General features: G+C 34.9%; 1 protein-coding gene across 11 annotated transcripts in view; it reads left to right on the top strand.

The window, feature by feature from the left end:
• Nfib (nuclear factor I B) overlaps nt 1-13,512 on the top strand; it is a 426,445-nt gene that overhangs the window by 410,684 nt on the left and 2,249 nt on the right. For all 11 annotated transcript variants that reach the window (XM_063251311.1, XM_063251303.1, XM_063251299.1 and 8 more), the window contains one exon: nt 9,247-13,512. This exon is cut by the window's right edge and continues 2,249 nt beyond it. In XM_063251311.1, coding sequence (XP_063107381.1) covers nt 9,247-9,264 — 18 coding nt within the window. In that variant the 3' untranslated portion in view covers nt 9,265-13,512. The remainder of the gene's footprint in view (nt 1-9,246) is intronic.

Below are 13,512 nucleotides of genomic sequence, written 5' to 3'. Positions count from 1 at the left end.
ATATCATTCTGGACCCCTAGCACTACTGAGGGACCATGAGAGAAATGCTGATGAGATAGATGAATGGAAGAATGCTCAGTTCACGACTGAGAATTGCAAAAGCCAAAAATGTACATACCCATTGTTCGATAAAAGAGCTGCTAACTCGTGTTGCTCTTTGTACTTGGACATTCTCATGAAAAGAATTCCTCTCCATTCTCATAAAAATCATTTGCACCTGTTATACCGTCAAAACTAAACATGTTACCACCCTTAAAAGTGATCTTGATATGATTTTTTCAGGCACACGTATCTCCAATTTGACTGTGGAAGATATAGTGAGATTTGTTGTAGTTTTTGGCTAACTTTGCCTATTATAAAGAAAGGTTTGTACAACATGTCGTTTCCTTTTTATCTAGGCAAACTCTTCAGAACACTTCCTAAGAAATTAATTGTATTCCAGCCAGACTTGCATGCTGCCATCCCACAGGAAATGGGTCAGCAATCCATTAAGATGCCATTAGATAATCTAATTTGGAACTTAATCTCTAAATTAACCATGCTCCATACTTGAAGCATACTTGAGAGAAAGAAAAAAAGTTTACGTTTGAATCGATAGGGGAGCCGAAGCGTGAAGAAGGCTGTTTGTTTTTTCTGTAGCTGTGGTCACGTCTCAAGCCGTCTGGTAACCAGGAGAAACCAGACATGATGTAATTCCAGATTGAACTTGAACTTCAGGGACTTAGGATGGGGGAACAATGGGCCATAGGAATCAATAATGTCCATTTTCCACATGATTATGTTTGGAGCTTTAAGTTAACCTTTATGGGAGAAGCAGCAGGAACGGCAGTGTGACCAAAATGAGATGATCCAGAGACAAGATGTTAGAGGAAAGAAAACAACTTTTCCCGTGATATTTTCTGAGCGGCGCTGCAGATTCCAGCAGGATTAGAAAAGTTCCCGCTCTGCAGTAAAGCGGTGGCCTGTTCAGAGCACTCTTTGTTCGCTTAGGTAGGACAAACTTAATCTTACGCTTCCTGTCGGATGATTCCTGGCAGTCCAACTGGAGAGGGCGGAGTATGGTTCAGAGCGTTTCCAAATGTAAACCTTTCACATTAACCCTTTGCAACTAAAGGCAGCACGTTAAACGCCTACCTGATTTAAAGATGTTTTAGGTAAAGCCCCTTGTTTACATGTGTTATGCCCATAGCAAATCAGCCCCACTGGAGGCCGATGCAACACTTCCTAGCTTTCAATTTTTGAGCCTCATGTTTGCTAGTTTTGTGACTAGGGCTGCTGTGAATTTTTAGTCATATTTAAATAACAAAACCTATGAATAAATAAATATAAAAATAAACGTAATAAGTTATAAAAGAAAAAAAGGCAAAAGCTCATTGAAGGAGTAGCCAAAACCGAAAAATACAAATGTAGAATATTCAGGAACTGTGCAAAGTTACAATTAAACTCCCGCTTGTTCACTTTGTCTTCTGAGAAGGAACATTTTTGCCCACATATAAGAGAATAAAGGCCCAATATTGAAAAGCCTTCAGTTCCTTAATGCTTTGTAATTTTATATTTCAGAATTCTGATACAGAGAAGTTCTACTCTTAAAGACAAAATTCTGCAAATAATGGTTTTTGCTTTTAAATAAAAATCACTTGTGAAAGAACCTTTTTTTTTTTTTAGAAAAAAAACCCACATTTTAACTGAGTATGATTTTCATTAGTGAAAGGCACTATTTTGAAAGCACCACTTTTGTAGAGAGTTTTGTCTGCTGTTGAAGAATCACATATGCTAATAAGAGGAGCAGTAGCACTTTTGACAATAGCATTGAAAGGAGCAGGGGGTGGAGAGGCATACAGACTAGAGAAAGGTTGGAATCAACATGTGGGCATCTCTACTGTGGGATGCATGGTCTGTGGGGAGAGAGAAAATAAGGATCATTAGCCTGATAATCTATATAGTTTTAATTGAAAGAAAATTCCCATAGCTTCCTAAATTGTGATACATGCATGTGCTATAATTAATTTATAATTAGTCATCTTCATGTTAACTTTCTATCTCATATTTAGCTCTAAAATATGAAAAAGACCATGTATATAGTTTTGTGAAAATATCCTTAATTTGGCCTGTGGAGGGAAAGAGCTTTTTGCCCCTTATTTCTCATTGTAAAGGAAAGTTTGTTAGTTTTAAATATATAGATTGCCTTGTTGAAGATCTTCTAGGATTCTGCAGAAGCTTTCTACTACAAGAACATAGTAATCATAATGAGTACATTTAATATTTAGCTGGAATGGACCCATATAGAATGGCTTTTCCTGCCTCGTGGTCTTCATTAGATTAAATATTTCACTGGCGTATGCCATTATTTTACTTAGAAAAAGCTAGCACTCATGCATGGTAAAGTTAATCCTCAATCCAGCATGCCCCAATTACAAAATACATCTGAAACAATTGAATATAAACTAATGAGATTTGATGGCCTATCATTTGGATATGTTATTTTCAAAACTGTTGGTCCCAAAGGAGTAGCAATAAAGAAGGCTATTTACCTACTTAGTTAAGAAACAAATACGTTTCTCTTTCATTACTATGAAGCACTATTGCTTGCAGTTAGGATAATTCCACGAGCCACCTGCAGTTTATGATATTTGGTGTTTCCCAGAGAGCCCACAAGAGTAATTTGCAGATCAGGTAAGAGCTAGCCAGGGAGCTTTCTAATACAGATTATTACAAATAGTAATAATCATTAGAAATCATCTCACATGCTAATAGGATCATTCAGATGCAATAATGAACCTTAAAAATGGGAAAAATAAATCAAAGAAACCTAAGACCTGTATAGAGCACTTTGTGTATTTTACTTTCAATCTACTACTATCTGAACAGGAACTCAAAAGCAAATTGTTGACATACAGCCACATCTGTACTTATATATTTTAAAAAGGCACATATTATACTTGGCTGTAAAGTAACTAGATGGATACATGAAATGCAGTTATTTTTGCTGAACTTTGGGCTCAAGACTTATGCCTCATGAAAATTTCAGTGTGTCTAATTGATATGGGCCTTAACTCATTGAATCTCTGATTAATTCAGTTATGATATAAATTCTATTCCAGTAAAAATAAATAAAGTGCTTTTCACAAAAGAGGAGTTAAAGTACATGGGTAAAAACATGATCCCTAGGACTGTACTGCTGAAGGTCTGGTCCTGGCTTTGTCAATGCAGTAGCACTAGGAATTAAACAAGACACTTAAACTTCCTGGCTGCCTTTTCTCATCTGTAAAATAAATATAACAATGACACTTACTCCTAGGTTTGTTGTAAGGATTAAAAGCTTTATAGAGCTGAGTATGGTGGTGCACACCTGTAATCCCAGCATTCGGGAGGCTGAGGCAGGAGGATCACTAGCTAGTTCAAGGCCAGTCTGGCTACAAAAAAGCAAAAAAAAAAAAAAAAAAAAAAAAAAAAACCGAACAAACAAACAAAAAAAACAAGCTTATAGTAGCTCACTCATGTAGAACAGTACCTGGCAAATACAAACTATAGAAATATTAGCAACTAGTGTATTTATTACCTTTTTTTGTTCAAACACATTAAATGCTACTCTTTATTCCTTCCTCAGGTATGAGTGAATGGTTGTTTGTTTTGTTTTGTTTTTTTGCACTGGGAATCGAACTCAGGACTTTGTGCATACTAGGCAGGTGCTTATGCCACTGAGCGATATCCTCACCCCTAAGTGAACATTGTTTCACAAGACACAATCTACTGCACTTGTGTTATAGTGAAGTAAGAATTTGGTCTAAAATATACATATGTACAAATATACGTATAAATCAAGACAGGCTAGTTTCTAATTTAATTAATAATTACCAATTAATAACTCATGCTTGATTTTTCAGACAAGTCTTTTGCTTTTCTAAAAGGGCAATTATTTGTCATACATTTGGGGGAGAGATATTAGAACCTATGTGCTAGTGTGCCAAGAAAATTAGAATATTTAGCCAAAGAAGTAGTAAAAACTTTCCTTCTCAGGAAACTCATGCAAAGGAGTTAAAGGCACATCCTTCTTTTAAGGTATAGAATATTACTTGTGCTTTCTGGACCTTTGCTAATTTTTTTTAATCACTGTCTACAAATAACGTGGCTACTGGTACAGTTGAGTATATGTGAACGTATACAATTTTTTGAACTTTGTTCCTAAATGTATTTTCAGGCTTCCTAAAAGAGTATTTACTACATTTGAAGGAAATGCAGTATGTAAAATCTGAATGGGCAATATTATTGTTTCTCTGAAAAGTATTGGTGTACTAAATACTCTCTGACATTTTATATACTGCCTAACAAATGGAATGCCCTATTCATTATCAGTTAAATGCTAGGATGAATAAATGAATTTTGCCATTCTTGAAATAGCTCTTATTGTTGTAATTACCTGAGACTAAGAGATGAAGGTAAAACTTGGGTTCCTGGTTCAGTTTAATGACCTCATATGTTTATTTGGCTCTTTATGGTTCTTAACTGGTTGAGTTAGAAGCTAAGGAACCAATTTTTTTTTTTTTACTTCAAAGATAGAGATGGAATGCATACATTTAAAAAACATGACCATTGTATATTAGTTTGGCTGCCAAGAATAATTTTTTCTCTTTTCACTGATTGATAGAGAATTCACTTCTTAGATACAAGACCAATTATTTTATCCAGTGTATCCAAGATAAGAAATTCATGAATCATGTATCATTTTTAAAGAAATAAATGGGTAGTTTCTTTTTTCTTAGTCCTCACTGCACTAGTAGAACTTCAGTCAGATTTGTTTCCAGAGGAGATAGTTTCATAGAGTTTCAGATTGCTTGGTCATACAAACAAGCTCGCATTCGTCGTAGAAGTCTCGTCAACAACATTAGCTAGGTTAGCATCCAGCTTATGTAGGGCCTGGGAATTTCATTGTCTCCAGCAGCAAGCACATGTTGCTTTCAGAATGTTGTTCAAAAGTTGGGCCAACCTCTGACTTCCTAGGAAAACAGCATAATGTAGCGAAACGGCAGTGGGAATCAGAATGAACTGATTTGTTGTATCTGAGAGCTAAATGTAAGGCTTTGGGCAAGTAATTTGTCTCAATTCTTTATTTGTGAAGTGGCCATTTTAAAAGTTCATTAAGGGAATCAAATGATATTCCATGTGTAAGATAGCAAACATGGTATTGTCCTCCTAAGGTTCCTCTGCATGCTTACCATGTGGAAATTTATCTCTGTGTTAATTCTATCCCTCTGAAACGTATAGAAGTTTGAATTTCTTTCCATCTCAGCTGTCAGGTCTTTTCTGTTGCCTTTAAACTGTTCCTTAAATGACATAATTTGGTGAGATTCTTCAATAAAGTAATGCCGTAGAGTTTATGTCCCTTAAAGAGAGATGCCCAATGTTTCATAGTCTTACCAGCAAAAAATAAATGGCCATCATCTACCATTAATGTGTGTTTAGAGTAAAATAATCTATTTTTTGGAGGGTATCACATCATACATTTGGTCTGAATAATGTGGAAATATTTCCCAAGGAAGGCAACATTTTATTTTTAGGATTTTGGTTTAGTTCTATGTATTTTATTCACAATGAAATAATCTCTTTATATACATAGGATGGAAGTTACTAAGGTGAGTTGTACTTTGTGCCACCAAAATCTTTCGTGCTTTATGGTCAATATATATTATATAATATATGCATGTATTAAGTACTATGGTCAGTATATAATTTATAAATATATGCTTTCACCTTTCATTATCTTAAGTTTGTGTAAAGAAAGGTGATTTGACATTGGAAAATTAAAAACAAAGTAAATATAAACTTTTCAGGCGTCTTGCTAAAGTAGTGAATCTAACACTGATTGTTGTAAAGTCCTTTCAGTCACACTCTTGCCATTCTTACTAGACAGAGTGCAGATTGTTGGATAGACTGAGGATGGCATTTCTAGTACAATTTTCATTTGACTTTAAATTAAAACTTAAGTATTTTATGCAACTAATTTGTATACGTATATACGTTTATTCATTCATATGATTATAGAGTTAGACAATAAAAAAACACTATGGAATTTTTACTTGCACCCCTATGCAGTTTTAGATACTGTATTTTTGATATTCAGTGATCTAGATTGTCTTGTTTGTTTAAATAGTTTATGTTGTTTTTATTGTCACTGAATTAGTTTCACCAGGCCTCTTTTCAGTAGGACCACCTCTAAAAACGAGGTCTGTGCCTTATGGTTCTGAACTTAACCTACAGATTGGCAATAAGAGGCTTGTAAAATCCATATATGGGGTCTGCATCATGTTAATGTTCAAGATTTATTTCCCTCCAAAGGTTCATAACCAGTATTGACAAATATATTACATACTGCAATTTTGATATGGTCATAAGGTAGGATGCAGGTTTTAAAAGAGTTAAAGAAATATCATAAAGAAATAGTGACTAGCATCAATTTTTTATTGTGCATTTTCTAAATATTAATATTCTCCTAAATATCTAAGAAAGCAATTGTAAAACGCACCCTGCATTTTTTTCTTTTTCTTTTTCTTTTTTTGGAAGGGGCTAATATTTGATAGATTTGTCCTTTACACTAATTTTTCACTCATTACCTATGCTTTATATCCCTAAACTATGCAGTCTCTAAGTAAGTTACTTGGAGCCCATCTGTTTTGGTTTTTTTTTTTTTTTTTTGTATTTTTCAAAGTAATTTGTTTATTGTTTATGTTGTCTTTGACTGCCAATGATTATTCTGAACCAGTCTTTTATCTTTTGCCACTATTGCTTCTTACTTCAGATTAAAAATAATGGGTGCCTTTTTGTAACATTTCTTTGTGAAGAAACGATTAACATTGCATTGACTGGACTCAATAAGGAGAGGTAAAACTAGGTCATTTTCTCTGTGGAACTCACCTTTCAGTCAGTAAGGTAATTGTAGATAACAAATAATTATGATATGAAGTAATAAACTGTAACAGGACTGTGTGCAAAGTGCACTGGCAGCACGGCTCAGGAGAAAATAAGTTTTTGTTGCATTACATAACATTGTTCTTGGTGGTGCAAACCACTGAAATAATTGCTGAAGATGTGTGTGGGAAGAAAGAAACATGGGAAAACAGTTGAGTCTCTTAAGAGGCTTTCAGTAAAAATATTCTCATTCTCTAAAATTATAACTTGTCATCAGACAATGAAGATGTTATAATCATTCCTGCATAATAAAATTTTTGGTGCAAATTATCTTTTTGGGAGTACATGTAATCAGGTCAAAAGCTTTTAAAATTTATACCTGGGTGTGATTTGGAGCAGTTGATTTATCATTATTGAAAATTCACTGTGTGCTAGGTCCTGATTAACAAAAAGAGAGATGGTCTTTGCTGTCATGGAGTTTGTACTCTAGTCATAAAACCTCTTAGGTGAAAAAGCACACTGTGGTTTTATTCTATTTAAGTATCTCAGAAATATTTACTTAGGATATGTAAGCAATAAATCACATTTTGTGTAAAGGTATTATCAGAGGGGAAAAATCATATACAAAGGTTTCTTGTAATGCAAAAATTTTCCTTCAGATTAGTATCCTACAATGTTTTTGTATCTTTGCAGTTTAAATATAACCAAATAAATATATGTAGACTGATAGTTACAAAAATAGTACCCATCTCACCTTATGATCTCAAAAGTCAAGTGAAGAATAATAAATATAAAACGTTAGAAGTCTATTTCTATGCTAAGCCATGACTAAACTGAGTATGGAATTATCTATTTGATATTTTCTTAATTTATAATTATTTATGCAACTGGTGCTTAGCTGACTTTCATTGCAAATTGAGTATTAATATCAACAATATATCAGATTAGGTGTACTCAAAAATGTATAGTATACTTAAATGCGATATGTAGATCTGGTATCATTTTCCTTCATACAGTATTTCTTTTATGAAAGATTATGCCAATAGCAAGTACAGAGCTGTTTTTCAATTTTTGTAACTGTCTCAGTTTTAACAAAGGTCAGAGTAGAACTGATTAGAGAGAGGCAGAACCCTCTTACTCAGTACCCCTCCCACGTACCCTCCCAACTCCTGCAGTTCAGAGAGGCTCAGATGTGGTATCAATACTGATGGGAAAAGGCAGGAAACACTCAGGTTTCTGTTGCCAGCCAGTATGAGAACACATGAATTGAAAGGAAAACATTGATTCTATCTGAGAAAGAGAAGGATTAAAAAAAAACAAAACAAAAAATAAAACACTAGCTATAGAATAAGCACTAGCAGAAATCTTTGCTAAGTTCCTGTTAAGTTTTTCTTACAATGCAAATAGCAACAAAACTGGTTTGTTTGGTTCTTATTTTATTTTCATATTTGGTTATTAAAACTCTTCTCTATTAAAATATGTTTGACAATTAGATATTCAGATTACATACTATGTATAAGCCTGGCTAAAAAACTTTTTTTCCCTCATATGAGAGAGAAATAATTATCTTTTATTATGCATTTCAATTTTAATCCTATAAGCAGATAAAAAAGTAGAAACCTTACCACTGGGTTGCTAATAAGTTGAAGATAAAACAAGATTCATACCATGTAACTGGCAAGCTACAGTATATTGGTATCACTATAGATTACTGCTTTGTTTTCTTCTGGATAAAAAGTCATACTCCATTTTTATAAAAATGGAACAAATATTTTAGGAAGAAATTGGGCATGGTGGCACACACTTTTAATCTAAGCATTCTTGGGAGGCTGAAGCAGGAGAATTGCAGGTTTGAGCCCAACCCTGAAAATTAGAAATTTAGGGAAACTGCCTCAGATTAAAAAAAGCACTGGAGATGTAGCTCAGCAAGAAGATTCAGGGTTCAACCCCTACTACTGGGGGGAAAAATTAGGAGCATCAGTTAGAATTCAACACTGGTGTATGTGTTTTACTCCAGAGTTTTCTGCTTCACATTTTTTTTCATGAAAGAAATAGTTCATACATGATATGTGTGTAGGTATTTTATATATATATATATATATATATATATATATATATATATATATATGCCTTATTATATAGACTATAATATGTAGGTATCATGGAAAATTTGGCACATTTATCTCATGTTAGACCCATATTGTCTCATTAATTTTGAAAAACAAAGGTACGGTAGTAACTGAATGCATCTGAAGTTTGTATTGCTAACACTGCTGCAGATTTTAACGTTGTGTTTTCTCTCTCTTTTTTTCTCCCCTCCCTGCTGCCCTCTCCTCTCAACAGTCCTGGTACCTGGGCTAGCTTGGTTCCTTTCCAAGTGTCAAATAGGACACCCATCCTACCGGCAAATGTCCAAAATTATGGTTTGAACTTAATTGGAGAACCTTTCCTTCAAGCAGAAACGAGCAACTGAGGGAAAAGAAATACAACAATAGTTTAAAAAATAAAAAATAAAAAAAATTTAAAAAAGGAAAAGAGGAAGACTGGACAAAACAAAGGGAGAAAGGAAAGAAACTGAAGAAAGAAGATGATAGACCAGCAATTGCAGCACTTACAATCACTAATTCCCTTAAGGTTGAAAGTATAATGACATTAAAAGGGTCGATGATATTTCACTGATGGTAGATCGCAGCCCCTGCAACGTAGCCTTTGTTACCCGAAGTCCGCTGGGAAATAGATGTTCTGTCTCTATGACAATATATTTTAACTGACTTTCTAGATGCCTTAATATTTGCATGATAAGCTAGTTTTCTTGGTTTAGTATTCTTGTTGTTTACGCATGGAATCACTATTCCTGGTTATCTCACCAACAAAGGCTAGGAGGCGGTATCAGAGGTGCTGGGTGACAGAGCCATGAGCCAGCCATTTTCTAAGCACTCTGATTTCTAAAAGTTAAAAAAATATATATATAAAATCTCTGTAGCCTTTAGTTATCAGTACAGATTTATTAAATTTTGGCCCTTAACCCAGCTCTTTTCCAGTGTGTAACCCAGTTCAAAACCTTAAAAAAAAAAAAAAATACAGAAAAGGAAAAAAAAAAGAAAAAAGGAAAAAAAAGAAAAAAAAAAAAACCAGTTTGAACACAAAGGCTCTATGGAAGAAATGCCTCTATGTAGGTGAAGTGTTATCTCTGCATGCAACAGTAAAAATTAATATAATATTTTCCCCACAAAAGAAACACTTAACAGAGGCAAGTGCAATTTATAAATTTATATCTAAAGGGGAATCATGATTATAAGTCCTTCAGCCCTTGGACTCTAAATTGAGGGGATTAAAAAGAATTTAAAATAATTTTGAACAAATTTATTTTCCCCTCAGTTTTTGAGGGCATTTAAAAAGGCATTAAATCAAGACAAATCATGTGCTTGAGAAAAAAAATTAATGAAAACACAGCACTTATGTTGGTTTAGCTGCAGCCTCCTCTGGAGGTAGAATTTATTTATTTAAAATTACTGGTTGCATCAAGAACCCATAGGGTGTACAAAGGTTCTATAAAATCTGCATTATAGAGACAAAAGAGGCAGGCAAATCCATGTCACAAGGGTAAAGCTTACAGTTTACAAACTGGGAACGCCAGGGTGTAGGATATTAAAAAAAGAGAAAAAAACGCACTCTTGAGAAAACAAATGTAATCAGGGTGCTGAAAACTTGCATGGTGCTTTCAGACATTAGCCTTGTTCAACAAATTTCTTGTATTGACAGATTCGTAGTGTGCATGGGCAGACACATTTTGCCTCTATGTCTCTTAAAATTTTAATTAAAAATACTCTTTCCAGTAATCCTAATTTGCACGAAGATATAATGTCCACATTACGTGCCTTGCCTTGAAATCTAAAAAACAAAAAACAAAAAACCACAAAAAAACAAAAAGTGACATCACTACACTTGTTTTGCTGCATTTATTATCATTTTAAATCTTTACCATTTTTATGACAAAATATTTTGTACTCCAGACGAAGAAAAATGTGTGACATCATGGATTTTTTAGACAGTTATAACTTTATCTCACATTTATAAAGCATATCATGGCTGTGTATAGTTGCCGCTTAAAAATTGTAATCGACCAGCAATATTTTCAGTATTTTGGTGTTTTTTCTATTAACCTTTCATGTTTTTCATCTTCCAATTAATATTGGGGGGAGGGATTTCAAATTTATACGAATTATGCAATACCAAGTTTTGCCTATGTAGGTAGTGCTTTTAGCTGTATTGGTTATTATAGGTAAGTACACAGATTTTTAAAAGAATAATGTATGCTTTTTGTTTGTTTGTTTGTTTTAATTGACCAAAGTGGGTACTGCTATTTTTGCAGTGTGATGAGGTCCTTTTGTGTACTGAGAGATGGACAGGGGATTTTTTTTAATATACATATATATATTCTGGGGTGGGTGGGAGGATTTTTAACACTTTACAGTGTAGCTGTGAAGCAGTGCACCCTGAGATGGGCCCGAGCTGCAAAGCGACTGTTCTGCCTACTGTGACGAACTTCAACTTACACAGGTTCTCCCTCTCTAATTTCCTACCTGGGGTGCAAGCTGAACTCGTTTCTGGTTTTCAAAACAACAAAATAGTAAGAACAAGCAGACACCACAGATTCTCCTGGAGGCAGACTTGGCTTAGAAGGAAAACTGTCCTATTTTCGTTGTTGGTGGTAGTTTTTCTTGGAGGTGGCAGATTCGGAGGGGGACTGAGTCTGTCTCCTGTCTGGTGAAGACACTTGCTGAAATGCCCATAGAGCTGATGTTGGATATTTCACACTTTAGGGTTTAACACAGGAATATGCTTTCTCCTACAAACACTTTGACCAACTGGAAGGAATGCTTCCGTATTCTTTCCACTCCACTCCCTTGCCCCATTTCTTCACTTATTAATGATAAAAATTATATGATAGGTATGATTTACCTGTGACTTACTACTTCAGATGGATAGCAATGCACTGCAATTGCTTTCAGTATCCACAAGATTGAATGAAAGGTTGCTATTATTGAATGTATTTGGACTAATAGATTAAAAATCAAAGTTCAGTGTTTAAGGAACAAAGTAAATACATAAATCTTGTTTGTTTGTTTGTTTTTAATTTTACCTGCCCTTTAAAACTGAAAACTAGAGCAGAGAGAATATAGAATTTTAAGAAGTTAATTTTCCTGTGGATGAATTAAGCCTATTTGATCCTGATGGAATTTTTTTTCAAGGGATGGTATCTCAAATATATATTTGATTTAGTGTCCCCTGAGGGTTAGAGGGTGAATGGAGGCTGGTTTTATCTTGTCCCTTCCTCTCCTCTCCCAGTCCCATTTAGTGAATTCATTATTAGAGAGAATATTTCAGAATTAGTGATACATGGTAGGCTGTCTTAAGGAGTCCCTGGTCCCCTTCCCCAGACCATTGCCTAATAAAATAAACTGTCAATTGTACTCACAGCGAATCATTTTGTAATGAATACTTTAGAACAATGCTTATGGGCTGGAGAATTGCATTCAGTCTGATAGCCCAAATACTGAATAGCATGGCAGGATCCTCGCAGTGCAAGTTTCGAAAGGAGCCCAGCCATTTCTGTGATACTTGCCCTGTTGAAAGCAGATCATCTCAGCCGAGCTCCTCATGTATCTTTGACCTACTAAATGAACAACTCAACCTCACAGGACACACAGTATTCTTCGCAGGCAGACTCGCTCTCCATTTTTTTTTTGCCAGTGAATGAGCAGATCTAGCTTCAGTGACGCACTGTGGGTATTCCTGCCTGCGTCTTGACTATAAAGGCCTAGTGCAAGTGTTGCTTTATTTTTAAATCCATTTTTTTCTTACTTCCTTTTGAATTAAAACTATTAAAAAATACTACTATATAATCTCAAGTCCACTTTTTGGCCTCCTCCTCTTTCACCAGGAAGTAAATTCTGACGAAGGGCCCCACTTTTGCAGGTCTTGCACGCCCCTCCCTTACCCAGAACTGCAGAGCTTCAGGCTGGTCAAGGTCACCCAAGGGCGTCCGTAGGGGTTGGTGTCTCCGGCCACCAGGTCATGGCACTGTCTAGCCTTTGTTGCTTCGCTTTGCAGCCCACCACTCACAGTGCCTCTGCAGTGTGTTTCTCCTGGAGTGACGTGAGCGTTGGAGGCTTGTCTAAGGAAAAAGAAAGGAAAGGCAGTGAAGGAGACTGTACATAAAGACATGGCAAAAATCTTAATTATAGCAATAGAGTCGGGTAATTTTCGGGTGGGCAGCTCCATTAAAAAGTATGTGAATGAATCTGAAGCTGCGAGTAGGAAGAAGAGCGGAAGGTCTTCTTAACGAACCGCCTACCTTGTAGACAGTAATTTGTACACTGTATAGTTTTGTTAAGAATTTTTTTTAAATTAAAATTCCCATGTTTGTAAAGCTAACTTTTTAACAATTATAATGGAACTATATGTTGTTTCCATTTTTAAAGTAAACAAGAATATTCCTTGTTTAGAGACTGGACTTGAGTTAAAACTCTCCAGGCTCTTAAGTTATGTATTAAAAAAAAAAAAATCTGTCCATGTTAGGAGTTATTTCACAGATTCCTGTGCTTG

The sequence above is a fragment of the Cavia porcellus genome, unplaced genomic scaffold, assembly GCF_034190915.1.
Source record: "Cavia porcellus strain 051 isolate PalLab524CR breed Dunkin Hartley unplaced genomic scaffold, mCavPor4.1 scaffold_1, whole genome shotgun sequence".
NCBI classification, from domain to species: Eukaryota; Metazoa; Chordata; class Mammalia; order Rodentia; family Caviidae; genus Cavia; species Cavia porcellus.
Note: the sequence above shows the minus strand (reverse complement) of the source record. Positions and strands in the feature narration are given on the sequence as shown.